We start from the raw sequence: 20,604 nt of genomic DNA on the forward strand, positions 1-20,604 counted from the left end.
GCATACAGCAGCAATCTACAAAAACCTCAGAATGTGCATTTTTAAAAAAGAAAAAAGAAAGAAAAAAAAAGACAGGTACAGCCATGATTCTGATCTCTAATTTTCAGTGAAAAAGACTGAAGGTCAACAAGTAAAACTAAAGATATTTAAAATCCCTGAAGAGATCCCATACTCTTTCTAATGCTTAACAGCACAGCTCACCTTGCAATATACTTCACATTAACATCTAAAGCACGACCAAGTAGAAAGTGCAGCACACCCTATCATTACAGCACACAGGGTAAGTTCCTGGCCCCATTTGAATCAATGTCAAAACTCTCATTAAAAGTTCAAGAGATGCCAGTATTCGAAATCTGATTGCTACAGACCTCTCTTTTTTGAATTCTTGTAAAAGAAGACATTTTGAAAACTATTGTGCTGGTTTCTGCTGCTTCCTCCCAGTTTGAGAGAGGTTGGCTGAACTGGATTTTGGTGATGAGAGACATGAACAGAAATAAAAGGAGAAAACATCAGGACAATTGAATACATTTCCTTCTTTGCAGAACTCCAAATCCCATGGTCACCATTAATTCAGAAAACAAAACAAGCCCAAACAGATTCAAGATTATCATACATGTATGATGTGAAATAGGGCAAACAACACTCAAGACTGAAGTAATATTTTGAAATTAAACAGCCTTGAGCAGTTAGCAGGAGATATGATAAGAATTTTATACTGTTTTAATACTAGTGGATCTGTTCTATGGTATGTGCTGATCAATAATACACTGCTTCCAAACTTCACTACCCATTCTCTTGCATTACAGAAGTTTTAAGATGCCTGAAAATAAAAAGTACCAGTGTAACATACAAATAGGATTTCATCTGTAGCCATGACAACAGAACCTTTTCAAAATGACTAACCCAATGAACATCTGTCAATTAATTTAAGAAGGGTTGTTTTTTCCTGGCTCATTAATAAAAAAAGTTGGAAATCAACAAATATTACGTTGGTTTTAGCAAGAAGAAACATTCAATGGCTCCTGTGGTAAAAGTGAGTGTAGTGCTCTTGACAGAAACCAGTGTATTCAGTCATCTGAAGATGCATGTGGCCATGGCCAATGCCCTCTTTTCTCCCCCCACCCCCCAAGTCCCCCAACAAAGCAAGAAAAATTAGTTTCTTCTTCCACCCCACCCCAGATTTTCTCCCATAGTTTGACTACAGTAATCCTTAAACAGGCAGAAAGTTGATGCGTTCTCTTCAGTTGATGCCTCCAACTTCTTCATTCTTGGCTCAAGTTTTATTCATTAATATTAGTCATCAGTTATTAAGAAAAAGATAGTTTCTAAGTGTTTGTTGTTGTTTTTTTACTGAAGTTAATTGGATACCATAGTCTGGTTATACATGCTGAACTGCAGCTGTCAGTTATTCCTTTTTCTTGAATTCTTGGTTGCCATAGCTGGAGCCTTTTTCTATTTCAGTTACTCCTATCAGTCTACGAACTCCAAAGGAAGCTTTAAAATATAACAGAGAAATGGGAGCCATATTAAAACCACTTCAAGGATTTAGGAAGTTACATGTAAACGCACAAGCAGAACCAACATGAGTTAACCCAGTCCTGAAGACAGGAGTGACTACAGACTGACAGTGCATTGTATGAGGCTGCACAGGTCAGGATCACAGGTCAGATGTCACTCAAGGAGGAGGACTATCCAAATTTAAAAATATAATTAATGTTTCTATGTTGATTAAACAGGACAGGTAGTATGAACACTGAAGCATATCCCTCCCCACATGGTTTGTTTGGGGTTTTTTTGTTAGGGTTTTTTGTTTGGGGGTGGGGGTTTTGTATTTTGTTTGCTTGTTTGGTTTTGTGTTTTGTTTTTAATTCACAGAGAAGGTGTGCAGCATGTATTTTCTCCTTCAGGCATCATAATAATGGGCTACAAGACTCACTTGCTATTGATGGCTATAGATTTTGCTTAAGATATGAAGGCAAACCTGTCTGGATTAAAGCTTTTGAAATAATAAAAATGCTATACAACACAAAGACTATAGAGTGAGCTCCAAGTACTCTTCTGCAAGCCCCATTCATATTAATTGATACAGAGAACTTATTGGAGGTAATGGATCCTGTTACGCGACACTCTGGGCTTAGCATCTTCTCTACTTTTATTACCTGCTCCAACAAGTCCCAGGAATGCAAGGATAAGGAGAGGTGATCCACTTGCAAAAACTCCAAAGCCAAATGTGAAGAGAGGAGAGAGGAGAACTGTGGCCCAAAAAAGAAAGTTTAGGAGAGTCCATGGTCTCCTAGGAGGTTTAAACTGCTGGCCAGGAAATATGCCTTCCTGATTATACATCTCTTGCAAAGCATCCTGGGAGAAAGAGAAGATAGAAGAAAATGTTCATAACGTTTGCACCAAGCAATCCAAGACTAGTCAACTCCAGGGCAACGTCAAGGACAGTATCTGTGGTAAATACCCATCAAGAGTACACAGCATCCATTTCCATCTGCTGTCATTTATTTGGGCATTTCTGTTGACTGCTGAGGCTACCGCATTATCCCTTTGGAAACAATCTTAGCCACCATCAGAAACTGAAACCATATCAGCCTCCAAACTACCAAATACCTTCACTCTTCTTCTAATTGCTCAGGAATTTAGGGCAGTGTCAGGCCAGAGTCCAATTCAGACACTACCTGCCTCTTTGATGGATGCTCTTTCTTCTTGTTTTTACTTCCAAAAAGGTCAGCATGATTTAGCAAAGCACAGCAGAAAAGTGCTGTATATACAGCCGGAAGAGGAAGTCAAAGCACAACCTAACCAGCAGAGACAGTACTGTGCTAGCCATAACCCCAAGACTTCAACTGAGCAGTTGCATCCTGAGTTGAGCCTGCAGAGAGATGAGACACGTCACTCAAAGGAGCAGCATGCCCACAGTCTTCCCGCAGTTTGTAAGAATGTTCTGTAAGGTTTCCAAGCCATTAACAAGGATGGCTCAAGTTTGGCTATTTCTTATTTTTCCCCACTTAAGCTGTTTTTCTTTTAGCTTCCCTTATAAAGGGCTAAGCAGCACAAGGTGTTCCTTGCCAATAACACAGCCTTTTGAGGACATACCCTTTGTGTGGGAAGAGCACTTTAAGGATTCCAGTTACTACATATTGCTACCACCATGAGATCAATATATAAAATACCCACATATATAAGTAACACTTCCCCAGCCACACCTCACACCAAAGTTGAACGGAGGTAAAACCAACACCAGTAAGGAATACCAAGCCCTCCGTCTGCAAGCAAAGCAGAGCATTCTGCCCAAGGAATGGCGTCAAGCAGAGTGAATGCTCTGTGCTGCATTTGCTTAGCTCTGCCATTTACTGCTTAACAAAGCAGAAGCCAAGGAGAGAAAGACCATCCCTGTAACATACACCTTCATGTCTGCTCCTCCAGCCAGGCAATGTCAGAGGGAATTCTTGCATGTAAGAGCCTTTTCACAAGGGAATTACATGATGGCATGTCCCTGATATCAGGAGGTGGGATTCAAGGATCTCTTTTTTTTTTTTTAAAGCTCTCTAATCCCATATTGTACTAACTGATCCACAAGCTAGTTTGATACACCTGCTAATGGGAGGTGGCGGGGAGAAAGTGATGATGGCTACTGCTCTTTGTAAGGTAACTTCTCCCCCCTTAATTGAGTTAGAGCTTAGGTATTCAAATTACCTTAAAATGAACAACATGAAACTCAGAAGAGGACTTCTAGACCCTTACAGACAATATGCTGCCTACCTACAGACTAAGTGTAAGCTTGGAAATGCTGCAGCACAGGTCATCATAGCAGAAGAAAGCCCAAGATAGTTAAAGTTTCTGTGCTCCTCTGTTTTCCCACAAAGATGAGCAACACAAAAAAAAAAAAAAACCACCACAAAAAAATCAAGATACATGTTTTAAGTTCAACAATCCACCAATTAGGGCTGGGCAACATTAATTACAGTTCTCTCCTCCTTCCCACATAACTGTTAAATCTGTGGTCAAGAAATTAACTAAGGTAAAAAAAGAAAAGACACAAGGAAAAGCTTTGAACCGTTTGAAGGCATGCTGGCGATGTGCTACATCAGTCCCTGGCAGCAGATCCCAGGGACTGTCTGTGCCATGTCACACACCACTGCAGAGGTATTACCAGGAGGCAGAAGGAAAGTGACAGTGGAAGAAACATGAAAGCAAAGGACAACTGCAGCTAAGAGCCAGGACCGGCTGTTCCTGACATACAGTTACCACTATTCTTGAGTGCCTAAAAACACCTACAGGGAAAATAGAGCTTTTAGAAATGTATGACAGAGACCCAAGAGCTGAAGATCATAAAAAGATGGTTGCTATTAGTCTTCCGCAACTCAGGCATATCTCTGAATCCCATTGTGCTTCCCAGCAATTTGAGACCTACTCACTAGCAAGCCCTCTGCAGCCAAGGGGCTCTTCTGTATTGCTCCTTCCAGCAGTTTGAGGGATGGCTGCCAAATGATACATAATACTTCCATCTCTTCTCTTCATCCAGTGGAAGAGTGTGCATTACTCAGTGCCTTATACACTAGCCCTGTGAAAGTCCCAAAAGAGGGAAAAGAAAGCAAAGCTGTTTACCTTTTCCTGGTAAAGCTTATGAAGCCAGTTGGCAGCTTCCTTTTCATCTTGAGGGATATCTTCCAGAGGAAATCTCCTAGTTTAGCAGAGAGATTAAAAAAAGGAAAAAAAAAAAAAAGAATTAAGGGAAAATCCAGGTATTTGACTTTAGACCTCTATTAGGGAAGATCTTCCATTCAACGAAGGGCACAAGCTACAGGTAATACTGTCATTGATGGCAGAGATCTTAAATGCAGAGAAGAACTGGGACTTAAATAACACCCGATTCTCCACTTAAAACTCAGATTCCTAAGACGAAAGAAATTGTACAAGCTCCTATCAATTTCAGAGCACATTAGTAAAACAAGCATTTCTCATTCAAACACTATTCTTCCTTCACCAGAACCACCACTGGTTGATTCCCAGTAAGCTCAGACTGAGGGACCCAGAGCTGGGAAAAGACAAGCAAGTGGCAAACCCCAGGATAATTGTTTGTTACATTCTGTTAGTGAAAATCCCATTTTGGAAGGAATGGGAGGGGTGGTTAAAAATTCACTTCATACCAACTCTAAGGAAAACATCATCTTCTACAGTGACTGCACTTCTCTCCCCTTGCCTCTCCAGCCCTACAGATTGAGGCATACAGTTCTGGGTGCATATGAAAATTATGCCCAGCTCCAGGTACTGACCTGACCTCACCGAGAACAGGCACATTTAAGAGCCTCATTCTAGTGGTGAAGAGCCAACCATTCTCCTACATTCTTTTATGTTCCAAGATAGGCCCCTAACATGCTCACAAATGTATAATCTCCTTTCTCAGTGGCACACATCTCAGCCCTGGATCAATTCAGGAGGAAGTTGCTCGGTTTGTAGAGGGCAGGCACACACCTTACCCTCAGCTCAAACATATTTTGGCAAGATTTGGACTGTATCAGGGCCCTCTTACAGCAGGGCAGTAAGAACAGAAGGGTGACCTCTGGGAGGGCTCTACACACAGTGATCTCAGATACAACTTACTTGCTGCTGTTCAACTGGGGAATATATTTCCACAGTACAAACTAAAGCCTTTGAGTCTGCAGCGGCAGAGAGAAGATATTCTAATGCATTTCTAATAATTTCTGCATCCCATAAACGAATTGAACACCAGATTTTACAGATTTACTTTCATTAGCTCTAGCAGGAGGAGCTGCTCTATTAATACAAATAATGCTCAATAAAAGCTCAGTAAAAAGTCATTTGCTGAAAGCTCCTGTAAAGTTGTTGCTGTATTGCTCTCACCACTAGAGGGTACTCACAGCAATAACATTTGGTAGTTCAGCTGATTATTTTCTCTGGAGCCAGCCAAGAGAAAGACTGGATCCTCTGCAGAGAGCTAAGCTTCTTACCTCTGCACAGGTAACTGCATAAGCATATACCAAGAACAAAAGCTTACATGCTTCCTTTCTCTGAGCTAAGCTAAGTCCGCTGGCACATTAAGGACACGTTCAATTTTTAGCAAAAAGACTGTAAAAATAGTTTCCTTATTCCCATAGCTTCCTCTCCAAAACAGAGGAAAAGCTTCAAGTATAGAAAAGCATCTTGAGAACATTGATTCAGTTCACAAACGTATTCTAAAATCAAAATTATCTGAACATAGTCAGTAGTTTCTTTTATAGGGTACAATTAGTAATTTTACATGGCAACATCATCCTCAACAGAATGTTATGAACCCAAACCTCTTCTAATGACTACTGAAAACTACATTTCTCTTCTTTCCTCCCACTACCTCACCAATAAATAAAACCAGCTTGCCTCTCCATTAGCAAGTCATAGGATATTTAACTGAATGCAGCCACTCTTCAGTGTATAATTATACAGATGTACATCCATGCATGTGTACCCCAGATCTAGCTAGACATGCTACATGCATCTGCCATCAGTATGGAATTACAGGTGGCAACCGCCTGACAAACTGTTTTGCTAGCTGGTAAGTTGTCTGCTCACTTTCCTCGTCAGGAGTATGTCTGGCAAGTGTAAATAGTCAAAACGAAACCCCTTGCAAATGAGTGACCATCTCTCTCCCCATCGCCTTCGCAGCCTTCTTTCCAACTGAAGGACTAAAATGTTGTGGAAGTTGCATTATCTAAGAACAGAACTGGAACACGTGTCCTTCCCTTCCCCATTAGGGCTGCAGCACTCTGCCTCCCCTGGGATAGCATTTCTTCCACAAAACTGTTGCCGCTATACCTTGACACAATGGATAATCAGTGTGATTCCCTACAGAGTCTTGCACCGTTGGCAGCCCTGGTAAGACACACCTGCTTTCATTGGAAGGACAATGTACAGAGTCAGTGCCATACATCTGCAACGCACAGACCCAAGGCCAGAGGGGAAAGGTGTGGGGGAAAGTAGCAAGGCTTTTCCCCCTCCCCCCCTTTTAAAAACCAAACATCAACCTCGTCACCAGAATGTAGCAATGTTTTCCAAAGTGTTGGTGAAGACCCCAGAGAAGCAGAAGTGAACTGTCAAAAGAACTGTGGAAAGAACAACCAGGTTGTTTGTCAGGTCCAAACATAAAACAGAAAGGAAGAAATTCAATAAGAAAGGGTTGGTAGTTTTTATATCACAAGAAAACCTTTAAAGCAGAAGGCAAAAAGGAGAAAGCAAGAAAAAGAAAGCATGTGTGTATGTGCATGCACATGTGTACATGCTGCATGGAGTTGGTGTATGTGCATGCACATGTGTACGTGCTGCATGGAGTTGCTGTTAGCAGTTACTCTTTCAGGCAAGAGTAATGAGGAATGTGAGGAACGCACCACCTCATTCATACGATGTCTGAATTTCAGCATTATTTAACTTCTAATCTGCTAATCAAACCATGTGAGAGAAGGAGAGAAACTGGCACAGCAGGGGGCTTTACACCATTTACTACAAGAGACTATTCATATTGGACAGGCTATTTATACTATGCATATGCTCACAGGGGACTGGGAAAGGAGCAGAACAGTTGGTTTTCTCTTCCCAGCAGAGAAAGGAAAAATGTGGACTAGTGCCCTCACTGCACAAAACCTGGGGAAACCCCATAACAACAATGTGGTCATACCCAGGCTTAAAAAGTCTGCCCGGTGCTCTCTGACTTGCTGGGTGATATTACAGGATCTCACATATGAAAGCAAATTAGGGGGGGGTGGGGTTGAAATGGGGAGGTCTTTGTAGCCTGCAGAGAAGCTTGAAGGACAAGGAAGAGGGGACTACGGCAAATGACGTTACCCTGTAAAATCTGAATACACTTCAACATGGCAAAGCACGCATCGTAGGGCTCAACTCCATCATTATATGCTCACCTTACACACATATCTGCTTCATATTTCTTTCCATAGAGAATTCCTAATAAAGACGGGTTCTTGTTTCCTCTGAAATTTAGTGTTACATCATACACTGCTGAAACTGTTACAAAAAAAGAAAATACAGCTGTTACATCAGCAATTCTAGCAACCACGTTGCCAGCATCCTTGCATTAGACAGCAACAGGGCCTTGTGCAAGCCTTGCATTAATGATGTCAGGTAGCAGAGACCTTCATTACCTTGTGTTTACATGTTGTATTTATCTGTATCAGCCACCTGACATTCCCATCTAGATAGCATGTATGTTATCAAAACACAAGACAACTTGATGAACTAAGCAACAATGACATACATGAAAGGTTTATTATTTTTCAAGACTGGTATCTGAGAGTTATGTGGCACAAATTAACGGCTGACATGCTGAATGCTTATTACTGCCAACTCACTAATTGTAATGGATGTAATGAACAACAGAGTATACTACACTGTGCTACACAGAGTATACTAAACAATGCATTACAATTAATGCAAAGAACCAGTAGGAGCTTGCCAGTACCTGTTCCCCTGAGACACTGGACAGCAGTGGTGAAACCTTTGGTTCTGGGCAACAGGTGGTATTTCAGTTTAGGCAACCCCTTGGATTCAGCTACCTCCATACTGATACGATGCTTGGTCTCCGTAAAACGAGTTCCTTCACAGTACAGAAGAAACTAGTACAATGAGACAAAAGGCAAAAACAAGGACATCTTGATCAAAAGAAACCAAGCAGAATACTGAAAATTTGTGTAAGATAAACATACATCCATGTGTGCGCACACACTTCAATTGTTTCATTTGGTCATCAAGTATTAGGCATAAGCACCACCTCACAACTCATTTACCATTATACTTAATTTTAACAACACTGGTACCAAGTTGAAGGTGACAAAAAGTCTAAATGGTTATACCTGAAACATTTACTTAAAAAGAAAAATCCCTGAAGGCTTTGGCTGGCTGGTGATGGACTAACCTACAAATCAGAAAAAGCAATCCAAATATCAGTACACAACCACTTTAGGAAAAAACATATTAATCACTAACTACCTCATTTAAAATTTGTACTGTACAACCAGAATTACTCATCTGAAGACAGACTTGTTTGTCTGAAAGCTTTTCTGATTTCTTTTGGGTTTTTTTTTTTTCATCTGTATCAGTTGTGTTCATAAAAAATGGTGCCTTTCCCTAAAACCTTTACCTTGTAAGGCACCAATCTGACTGTGGTATCTTAAGTGACGGTTAAAGACTTAAATCCTCCCATACTGACTTCAAGCAGCACAAAACATCTATCTGTCCTTCTCCAGCCTCTATATTGCCTCTGCTCTAGTTGAGACCAGAAGCAATGCAAAGCCAAGAGCAGACAAACAAAGCCCTTCTGAGGGCCCTAGGGTGAATTTCTATTTATCCCTGGCCTTTTTGAAAGGTGGACATCATACCCATTGTGCCAGCAATGGAAAACATTGCTGCATTTGAAAGCACAAACCTCTGCAATCCCTGGCAAGCAACAGAGGGGGAGAAGGGCAGGTTGCTACTACTCTCACGGCAATATCATGTAATGCTGATACATTGCAATTCAAATGAAAGAATTGCTGAATGCATCACTACACATCTACTATTTGTCAGTACTGTGGTTGCTTGACTCTTTCCCTGTAAGTGTATCCATGTACTGTGCACCACAAAAGATAAGCTAAATGAATGTTAAAATCGCAAAGCCATAGACACGAGCGTTAGACCTGCCAGAGTGCAGTGAGAGAATGGGAGCTGGTCCTGCAATCTTAATTTGGCCCATTCATTATGAAAATCTGGCCAACCATCACCACCAAGTGGTGAGGACAGCACACAAGGTACAGAGTGTAACACCGCAACCTCAGCCCCAGACTGCAATACAAGCTCTCTCCTCAATATCAAATTCTTACCCTCTTCTACTCAATGGCACAGTAATCCTTCTGGACCAAGTAGACAAGTGAGGTACAGACTGAGCTGCAGTGCACATGTGAGAAAGACCTCACAAAGGAAAGTGGCGCAGGCAGCCCTAATTGTGGCATTTAGAATGCACAAAAATTAGGAAATTGATTTACTCAAGTCAATTTTAATCATGATTTAAATTACCAAGCAGGAAGTCTTGATTTAAATAATCAATGCTAACTGCGTTTTGCATTTATATTTTCTAGCTGTTTTCCCTAGAGACTAGTCCTTGGTTCTCAATCGTGGAATCATTAAAATGTATAGATTTGCAACTAAAGTATAGTCTTGAGATTTTTTAATTAGTAGGGTTTTTTCTTTTTTTTTTCAACAGTAATCAGGAAGATATATTAAATGTAGTTCATATCCATATATTCAAGCAATTAAGTAGTTTAAAATAAATTCTCCACATTCTTATATCTTTGTAATGAAAGAAAATTATGAATGACGCATTCACAATGTACTAGTTAAGGCTTACTATTTCACTATTCATTTTAACAAGCCGTACTGGATAATACTGGAAAAAAAAAAATCACTTAAAATGCACAAAAAGCCTCTTAAAATGTTTTATGAGCCAAATAACTGTATGGTACATGTGCTGCTATAAAAGCAAACCAGTAAATTTATCAAAACGTTTGCATTCAAAGCTAAAAGAAGGTTAATAGGTTTATTATACCACTGTGTTGGTGCAGTAAAATCTAACAACATTGCACATAATGATATCACAAATAATAGATGTTTCACCCTTGACTTCAAATAATGTCATAATAAAAATGAAAAGCATAACTGCAAAAGCAGATGTAAGCTTGCCATATGTTCTCATAGAGATTTTTTGGGAAACCTGTCATTTCACAGATCAATGAACATACTAACAAGAACTTCCTATCAAAATCCATGGTCTGTGCATCCCCCTCACCCAAATTCACTCACTTCTTCAGAAAAAACTTTTTTGTTTAGGTGACGTTTTAGCCTAACTCGGAAAATGTAGCTTAAGGTTCTATAGATTTAGTAGTCAAATATGGGCTGTTTTCTTTTTTTAAAAAAGGTAAAAATAAGTTCAGACAAAATTACCAAGTACTACACAAGCCTGATTTATAAATTATCGTCATGCTTCTAATCATCTATGCAAGCTTCTGAACTGTTTCCCAAATGAATTACCTTACCAACAGGCAAACAGAGCAACACTTTACCAGCATATCCCAAAAGACCTCCTGAAATAGAGCACAGGTTTTCCCTGACAACACTTGAAGAGAGTAGTGAGCAGACCTTCTGCTGACATATAAGGCTACAGTAGCACATCAGTATCTCCGCCACCATTTCACTTCTAGCAGTCGATACTAGAGGAGGAACTTAACACTTACCCACATATATTCAGGATAATCAGCCAAACGTTTTAAACCTTCAATAACCGTATCTCTGTCTTCTTCCCATTTCCTTTTGCAAAAAACAATCTCAAGGAAGTACCACGTCCAGCCAATTAGGGGCACATATAGCAGCTCTCTCTTAGCAAGAACTTTGGAACTCTTGGAGAAAAACAAAAATAACAATCCAAAAATGTTATTTGCTGATTTGTACGATGAGATCAAACAAAGACATTACAGTTAAGATGACGAAGAGTTGATGGAGTTATATCTGGAAACTCAAATGCAAAAGAAACTGTATGTGCATGGGTTTTAAATAGACCTATAGTCCTCCAGATGAAGGGAAAGCTCATGGCCCCACTTACCCCTAGCACGCCGAAGCGCTCTGTCATAGTCCAGCCGCACAAGAAGTCGATTTCAAAGTTGTGATTCAAGATGATGATGACGTGTTCTTTCCCAAAGGTGTTCACCGTGGCCTCGTCTGAGAACAAGGTGCACTCTGTGCCTGACCACCATTCCAGCAGCATTACCAACTCTGACAAACATGAAGAAGATGGAGAGAGGAGTTAGGGGTGCCGCTTACAGAAAGCATTTAGCGTTTCATCTCCAGCCCCATTCAGTGCCTAGTCTCCTCTGACTCCCAACAACATTGTCACCTTTCCAATCCAACCCAGCAGAGGCTAAATGAGAGCTTAGATGGGTATAGACCAAATAATACCCCTATCCTTAAGCAGTATTTAGGGCACTAGATATATGTGTTATGGACAATTTAACAAGTTTTTAACAGTGACAAGTTTGGACATGATATTATGAATGTGAAATTTCATGATCACTGGAAAAAACCTAAAACTTTGTGCCTGAAAACAGAGAGTTGAGCTGTTGATTGCTCCACTAAATGAGTACAGTTTCTCCCAGGTGTAATACAAATTATGCATAGATGCAGCCTAATGCTTTTACTCAACATGAAACAAGCTTTACGGAGGTAAACAGACCAATAAAGGGCTTTTAAAGGGATGCAATGCCATAGATCTTCTGCAATAGATTTTAATATTAGAACACAGGACGCTAATCCTTCTGTATTACGGTCAACAACACAGAGTCAGAAGCACCAGAGAATCGAGCTAATTTATCAAAATAGCCAGGCAAAGCCAGGAATGGTAAATTGTGTCTTTTACTGCAGAAGAAAGAATGAGCCCTTTCTCCTCTGTCTTCTCCAGCTTTTCAGTATCCCAGCATCTCTCTTACTCCACCCTGAACATTTCCTTTGTTACCCACTCTTCTTTCCCACCTCCCCTTTTTTCATCTTAAAAAACCCCTTCCACTTAAATTCAGCACGCACTGAATGTAGTTGCTATGGTTAGCCTATTTCTCTCATTTCAGTACAACCAGGCAGATGGAAGGCATTGCTTGTATCGTGGGACAACTATAAAAAGTAGGAGAATAGTTCATTCTCCCAGCAGGAAGATTTGCTTCCATGCAAACTGTAGTCATTGGTATTTTCTCATCTCAATGAGATATGGATGCAATCAAAATTTGGTTGCACAAATATGGCAGTTAAAAAGTCTAACTCTTCCCACATTACTATGACAAATTTGCAGGGTCAAAACTGGAAGGCGCCCCCTTGGTTCTCTACCATCAGGTTCTGCCACGCTGTATTTCAGCTTTCCATCGAGAGGTGCTCGTTTTGCAAAATGGAGTAGTGCCTTCCTGCACAAGGGCTTCTGATCAGTGGGATCACAACAGGGTAATCTATCCATACTGCTAAATAAGAGTGGGTCCAATTTTGGAACACAGAGAGAAGGCAAGCACAGTATGTGGGTAAATTATAGGGAAAACCAATCCTGATCTGCTGAAGATACATAGCTTCTCTAGCACTATTTTTTCTGACTTACATTCCCCATGTGACCACTTATCTGCCAGGTTATTCCCCTGTATCATTTTCAAGACTCACTCATTTGGAGGCATGACAAAGTTATGCAACTTGCTGACCAAGACAGCGTAACCCTGGTAAACTGGAAATACAGCAGAGGAAAGACAGAATAATAGTTTATACCAACTAGAGGTTTCTATCATTGCTTTCCAGCTTTGCCTCCTTTCCAAATGATGTGATCACTTACCTTTTTTGCTCTGGTTATCCTGGCTCAGTAAAACAGGAAAGGGGACAGCAAGAGTGTCCTCAGTCAAGAGCTATGCTCTTCCAAGCAGGCGGCCAGGAGAATGGAGTAGTAGTACCAAACACAGTGTGGTACTCTGAGCGATTTTCCCTTTCCATTGCTGTCTATGTACTAAGGAGGAACATCTCCAGTACCTGCTATGGTTGCTGCATTTTCTTATCAAAAATAAAATAAAATGGGTGTGTTTTATCTTCAAAATCAGAAAAAAATTCTGTAGAGGCAGGCGTGGATGATTTTCTGCAGAGCATTTCTTGTACCATTCACTCTAAAATAGTGGAGGAAGCTTTGCTGAGAGATTTGCCAGAGTTCATACTGAGAGAGGAGGGTTGATGAGCCGGAGAATTGATACGAGGAAACAGATTGTCCTTTACAACTGTACTGATAAATGATGTAATTATAATGGGGATTGGGCTCATTTCCTTTTTTTGGTGTGGGGGTTACAGCTATTTTGCGTGGCACCAATCCTGCCGATGCTACAGCAAGCCCATCCTTCTGAACGAAGGGACGATAACACTTGCGCTGCTTGGGATACTTCCTGTAGAGGACAAGCAACACCGCGCTACAACAAAGCCCCTCCTGCGGCCAGGGTTCCCACATGCCAAAGCAGGTGGGTTTACAGCCTCACAAGCCACCCGGAAACAAAGCAAACAAGAGGCACAGCGCACCTCTCAGTTTAAAGCACTAACATTTGAGAGATTATTTTTGCAACCGGACTAAGCCAAATGTGCTGTGCTCTCCAAAGGTATGAGTCATCTGAAAGGAGCTGATGTAGGAGAGCTTGAAGTGCAGACTACCCATCACAAATTACATGTGCTGCAAAGGGTTTACGTTGAGGCCAGAGCCCAACAGACTTTTTCCCCCCCAAACGTCTGCCATAAACACTGGATAGAGTCTCTCTCCTTCCCCTTCTGAAGCTGTTCTTTATGTATTTGAGAAGAGATACAGTAAGAATAGAGCCTGATTTTCCGTAGGCTATAGTACATAGCCAGATTCACGATCACCTGTGTATGTACCCCTACACACCGATCTTCTGCCGGATGAGCAGAGCAGCTTTGTTACAGACAGCTCTGACATGAATACCCTCAGCCTAAAACTAAACAGCTTGGAGTAGACGAGCAAAATGTAGTATCCGGAACAGAACACCAACCTACGGGTTCACTGCCAAAAGGCTTCCACATAATGAAATATATTTCATTATGAATAGCCACATTTGACCTGCTGCATTTACACGGCTTACTTAATTTGTTATAAGTCACAATTGAAGTGCATGTTCTGTCAGCTCTTCCATTACAGGCCATCAGCACTCTGCAATCCCATATAAATTCACATTAATTTTCATAGTTTAATTTCTCAATCATTTAATTTGTAATAGGCTATACACAAGAGGTTATCCTAGGTAGAACCCAGTTATCTACTCACATTCTCCAGTAGTGTAGGTTATTTCTGGTGTATACAGGATATAACATAACAGCATTTAAAATGTAGTTTTTCCATGTACAATGCTAACTTATAGAAATCAAGGGTCTGAACCTACAAGCCTTACAGACACAAGCAGCTCATATCCTCAGAAAAGCCAGACTATTAGTGTAACAATAGTTTTCAGGATGAGATCAGGTTCTAGATTATTAAAAGGCCATTAAGAAGTTCTTAGAAGTAAATAAAAAAAAAAATCCCATATACCCCCACTCCCCTCCAACCAAGCTACTTTTGAAGTTTCTACCTGTAAGTTCTTCCATTACAATACCTTTTCTCCTGACAGTTTGCCTGCCACTCTCTATTTAATTTCCTTTCTCCTGTGCTTCTAAGACAACATTCTCAATAGGTAGGACAAAAAGCACAGGAAAGATAAGGACAAGAAGCTTAAAAAGAAACCAAACTAGATACTTTGGAGAGTTTTTGTTGGTAGTACTTCACACTGATGATTTAAGAAATGTGGGTGCCTGTCAGTGGACTGCTCAACTGTAATTTAAGTACTCATTTCGGTGACTCATTTACCCAAAGTGGGAGTTGGATGCTGAGCTGAGCGCTAAGGTAAGTGGCCATGCATACTGGGAGGGGACGGAGAATGGAAACAAATTAGATGATTCACTGCTGAAACAGGAGGTGACATTTGGACTAAGGAGCCTTCTAAACATTCATTTCAGAAATCTAATCCCCTGTTAAGCTGTATGAGGAGAAAAAAAAAAAAGCCATCCACAGGGAAGAAGTTTTGCAAAGGTCTGAAAGAGGAGAGCAATGCAGCTGCACTCACTGTAGAGCCGTCCCATGGGCCAAAGAAGAAAAGAGTGACAAATTGCTCACAAGAGGAAACACTGGCATCACAGATGGACACTGTAGGGTGTAAGAGGACTCTGAAGTTGTCATACAGTTCAGCTAGAGAGTCATCTACACTAGATACTTTACAACAGATATCTCTCTGCAGACCACACAGTTGACTTGGGCTCTTAAGTGGTCAATATTGCACACATGCTCAATAGCTGAAGCAGTGTCTGTGAATTCCCCCTTCCCCATCACTTCGCACAGGCTCTGATGCTGGATGAAGATGGTATTGAAACAGAATCAGCAATTCCTACCAGTCAAGATAGGGTTGGGGGTGGGGAGGAACTTTACTTCCCACTTTTTTGAATAACAGAGTGACAATATGTATCAGTCCCTTGACTTCTGTATGTTTTCCCAATATTTCAGAACAGATGGCTGCTTTGAACTGCTCTGAAAGAGTCTACATCTAACTTACCACTTCTCTCTCTCTCGTGCGTCTGTGTGTATATATATTTTTTTTTCTTTAAGTAACAAAAAGAGAAACAAAAACCACTCCCCTCCCCATCCCCAGCCCTCCCATCTCCTTCAAGTATACTCACGGCTCCAAAGCGAATAGGCAAGGCGACAGTTTACTCGGCGATAAAACTGCTTGTTTATGGGCCAGAGGACTAGCGTGCATAGCTGAATGAAGTTAATGATCAGTCCACTCACAACAAAGACGAACCCAATGAGGAGGTGAACTATGAACTGGGTCTTCAGAAAGGCAATGAAGCCCATGATAACCACTCAGAAGCGCGTGCAAGGGCCGTCACTCAGAATAATTGTCCTGAAAGAGAAAGAGAAGAATCAAATGGTGACTGGATTTACAAGCCCTGAGGAAGGGCAATGCAAGAGCCCTGAAACAGTCCATGCAACTTCAGCAACAGGAACCCAATCCAATAAATACTCTGCTCTCCAAGCCTGCCTCATTCAGGTCTTCACAGAATAAACTGTTGATGGTGCAAATCACTTCCAAAAATAGGAAGGAATCATTATTTGCAATTTACAGCCCACTAAGATGATTATTGTTTGCTGAGGATGAATCTCACACCTCTCTTCAAACAAAGATCATATAATTGGACTTAATGCTGGGAGGAACACGAAGCCCTGCACTCACAGCGAAGCAGTCGAGCCCCATTTGGTAAACAAGCTGCACCATGACTGCTGTACCTTCAGGGGTTGCTGTCCCTGAACTGCAACAGGAGCCTCAGCCCCCCGCACCCAGTAAGTGGCATACCAAGCCTCTGGAGCTGCATAAACAAATGGATGCCTTCCTGGCCTGCCTTCAAAGGCACCGCTCTGTACACATTTCGCCCAAACAAGCACGGAGTGAGGGCTGCCAGGGGCTACAGACTTTGTCACGCGTTTGCTTTGACTGGAAGAGTACAGCAATCCATCTGGGCAGCAGGCTCTTCATCCTGCAGTGAATTTCAGGATTAAAAGAGCAGGGCTGGTCACACAGAGCGTCAGTCTGGCAAACACTAAGGTATGGAAATGGAAATTAGGTATTCCCACATCCAAAAACCATGCTGGAGCAAGTTTAGTAACTTATCACTTTGTCAAGACACAGTTCCATGATCAAATATACTGGGGGTAGGGGGGTGGTGTAAAATAATAGAAAAACCTTAGGTTCCGTAGCAGTACAAACTTGATCTGGAAGGGCTGTGGTGCAGAATCTTTATTCCACTGAATTAGCCAGAGCACTTAACCTGGAGCACGTACTATATTTATACCAGGTGCAGAAAGATGTATGCACCAGCAGAAAGTCATAGTAGCTTAGACAAGTCTGATCCAATACAAATCCTGCCAGTACAAAGTTAACCCAACAAAATGTATTTAACAAGCCACCAGACTGAGTTTATTCCAAATCCTGCGTTATCTGGCACTGGCCTTTTTGACCTGTTAGTTATTAGAAGCTCTACAGCTAGGCCAACCAGGATGTCAAACCACAGCCTCAATGTGTCACCCAAAACATAAAACTATGACCCTAATTTTCTGCCACAGCCAAATATGCTCTGTCTTTGCCAATGCTGCAAATGACCAGAACAACCAGTAGATGGTAACAAATACTTTTGACAAGTCAAGCATCCGAAGGTGATGCAGAAGCTCCCAATGCCTGAAAATAAAGTATCTGCCAGCTGTGAGGAACCAAATGATTTTCATTTGCCACCTGCTTACAGTGTGGTCCTATTTATAAAACTCGACAGCAATTTTACCTGTGACAGATCGTTTCTTACCATCTCTTCTACAAATCAGGTACTGCCTTTCAAGGCACAGAGTGTCTAGCTTTTGCACAATTAAAATCGATTTGCATCATTAGTAATCTACCCACTTCAGAAGCACATTACAGAGGAAAAAAGTCTGTTTCAACAGAGACACTACTGTGCCTACCACAGAAAGCAAAGCAAGTTGAATAAGCCGATATTGAAGCTTATGATTAATAATCTAAATGTTTTCCTGTAACAATGGAAGAAACATTTCTTCCAGTAATAAATTATTTTAAGAACAGCTGTTGGGAAGCAGAAACTTGTGTTTAAAAAGAAACAAATGCAGCCCTCTTTCCTCTCCCCTCCCCAAAGAGTTGCAGGGTACAGTTGTCTCGTACAGCCAAAACATCGCACAAGCGTTCACACGTACGGGAGGTAGCCATGGAGTCAGTGTTTGACTCCCTAACACAGCAATAGGCTCATTTATCTTTTCCAATGGCATGTTCTTCAAGTCATAGTATTAAGTACTGCCAAACACTAAACACCAAGTTCTTCACTTCTAAGATCAGAGTCATTCTCTTCATCTGGTCTCTCTCAAAAAACAGTTCAAACAAACCAGAAAAGAAAAATTTCCCTTTCTCTCTCTCCCCACACAACTACTTCTTGAATCCCTACTTCTCTTCCATACAGCCATGTGCAGGCAGCTTTGCTGATGTCTGTGTCTATCATACTCATTAGCTTAGTACTTACTGCTTTTCAATGCACAGCTTGGCCCCTTCCGGACAAGGGCCCAAAGCACATACAAACGGCATGAGGAAGAATAGAAATGTCAAGTATTATCCTCAAATAAAATGGTTTGGCTCCACTTCCACGGCCTCTTTGCTTTGAGCAAAGTCTGGAGCACTCTGGTATTTGTCCCTTATATTAAGGACATAGCCATATTACAGACCCAGAAGGACACATCCCTTTTTACCAGACAGAAGGCTGGAGACATTGCAGCATGTTGCTTCTCCAGCTTCGTTACATGTGGAAAACAAGATTCATCACTCGTGCGCTGGTGCCGTGCCCCGCACACCGGGCATGGTCTCGCTCTGGCAGGACTCCAGAGCTGCATGGCTCTGGCAGGCAAGACTGCACAGCTGCCTCGTTTGCCTGCACCTGGGCTCACTGCACCCCTGTGCATCTGGGGACTGCAAGTATTGCCAGTATTGCTACAGGATAAAGAGAACAGCAGCCAAAGCAGAGCTGGCTCCTCTCTGGCACCTTTTGAGGACAGCATTTGCCCAATTACTCCACAAAGCACAGCTGGTTTCCTTGCACTTCCTCTTAAAATGGACAACAATTGGATCAACTGAAAAATGGGTTAGTCTTGTCATCTGATCCTTCCAGTTTCAATGCTGGATACAGAACCTGCCAGTGTCCCTTTTGCCAATCCCTTCACTTAATTATCTTAAAAGTCAAATCTTAACGCAGGAATTCTTTACTTTTCTGCATTCCTGCCCATGTAGGACAGCCAGGCAATTCAGGGACAGGCCAACAGGCAAAGGGTGGTCAGCAGCTGTTTTGTTGAATCCGATGGTCAGGCTGGGGAGAGGATGGGGAAATCAGTATTTGCTGGAATGAGGAGAAGCAACACTTCTGCATCTGACACTTATATTAAGATCAGTTAAGCGAAGTGTCTAGGAAGTAAACATCTGCCCTAGCTTAAGACAGCAAGTCTCAGCACTTCATTTTTTCTTTTTTAAAGTATACCCCTATCATGTGCATATTCAAAGACCTGCTGGTAAAGTCTTTTTTTCTCCTTTCTTTTCTTTTTTTCTCCCTTCTTTGCCTAAAGCACCTTGTAACTTCACAATACGGATCTTTCACCACAAAACCCCCATTTCCTCCTGTACAGCTGCACTGAGAATTGCGGGCAACTTTAGTACTCTACCTGCTTTCACATCCTCACCAAGTCCCTCCTTTTCATAGCCATGCTGCAGGACAGCACAAGTGTAAAACCCAGCTCAATCCACATGGCACACTTCCATTGCCTTTTAGTGCCTTACCTCACAAAGTCCGAGACCACTCCCCATAGTGTTGATCTTTACCTTCTCTGATGAGAAAGTTCTTAAATGCTTTGCAACCTTCTGGGCTCCTTCCCTAATTTATATCCCTCTCAAGTAAAGGGCAAGAAGGCAGATGGCCTACAGCTTTCTCAGGTACAGAGTTGTGTCTTGAGGTTCCATGTTCACACGGATTCTCTGGTACCCAAAAGATACTACGTGCTTCTCAGTAGAAGGAGGAATACAACCTTTTTCCTTTACCCAGCTTTCTACACTCATGAAATTCCTAATGATTGAACTGCTTTGAGACTTCTACCGCTCTGTTAAATGCCGCTGAAAAGTGCCACCAAGTTCAAAAGCGATTAGAAGGGAGAATGACAGAGACAGCATGATCAGATCAACCTCATTTCATTAAGAAATCAGGTTAAAAAACCACAGGTGCGCAATGTGCACTAATCACGTTACAGCCATTTCATGAAATGTAGTTATCTATGAACTCAAAATTAAAAATTAAGCCATTAATCATTCTATAATACACTATTTCCAATTCAAACTCAAGGTTTTAATTAATTTATTGCTGTCACGTGCGTACAATTCCTCTGAAGTT

The 20,604-nt window shown here is 41.4% G+C and overlaps 1 protein-coding gene across 2 annotated transcripts; it reads right to left on the minus strand.

The window, feature by feature from the left end:
* Positions 1-1,385: 1,385 nt before the first annotated feature.
* AGPAT3 (1-acylglycerol-3-phosphate O-acyltransferase 3) lies at positions 1,386-16,504 on the minus strand. 2 transcript variants are annotated; one of them, XM_059820435.1, is made up of 8 exons: positions 16,306-16,504; positions 11,639-11,808; positions 11,274-11,435; positions 8,471-8,624; positions 7,914-8,016; positions 4,612-4,687; positions 2,177-2,358; positions 1,386-1,511 (listed from the first exon to the last, which is right to left on the minus strand). In XM_059820435.1, exons 1-8 carry the CDS (start codon positions 16,481-16,483, stop codon positions 1,406-1,408), a joined length of 1,131 nt encoding a protein of 376 aa, XP_059676418.1. In that variant the 5' UTR covers positions 16,484-16,504; the 3' UTR covers positions 1,386-1,405. The 2 variants fall into 2 exon arrangements, with proteins under 2 accessions (XP_059676418.1, XP_009806660.1); XM_009808358.2 differs by having other exon boundaries at positions 1,386-1,494; positions 2,160-2,358.
* Between the last annotated feature and the right edge of the window lie 4,100 nt (positions 16,505-20,604).

Source organism: Gavia stellata, chromosome 1 (assembly GCF_030936135.1).
Source record: "Gavia stellata isolate bGavSte3 chromosome 1, bGavSte3.hap2, whole genome shotgun sequence".
Taxonomy (NCBI): Eukaryota; Metazoa; Chordata; class Aves; order Gaviiformes; family Gaviidae; genus Gavia; species Gavia stellata.

Excerpts from the sequence above, each read along its gene's own strand:
- AGPAT3 (XM_059820435.1), bottom strand. The coding sequence starts at position 16,483 with ATGGGCTTCATTGCCTTTCTGAAGACCCAGTTCATAGTTCACCTCCTC. Across the intron at positions 11,809-16,305 it reads TGCCTATTCGCTTTGGAGCC|AGTTGGTAATGCTGCTGGAA; the intron begins GTGAGTATACTT and ends CATGTTTGTCAG. Across the intron at positions 2,359-4,611 it reads ATAAGCTTTACCAGGAAAAG|GATGCTTTGCAAGAGATGTA; the intron begins GTAAACAGCTTT and ends TCTTTCTCCCAG.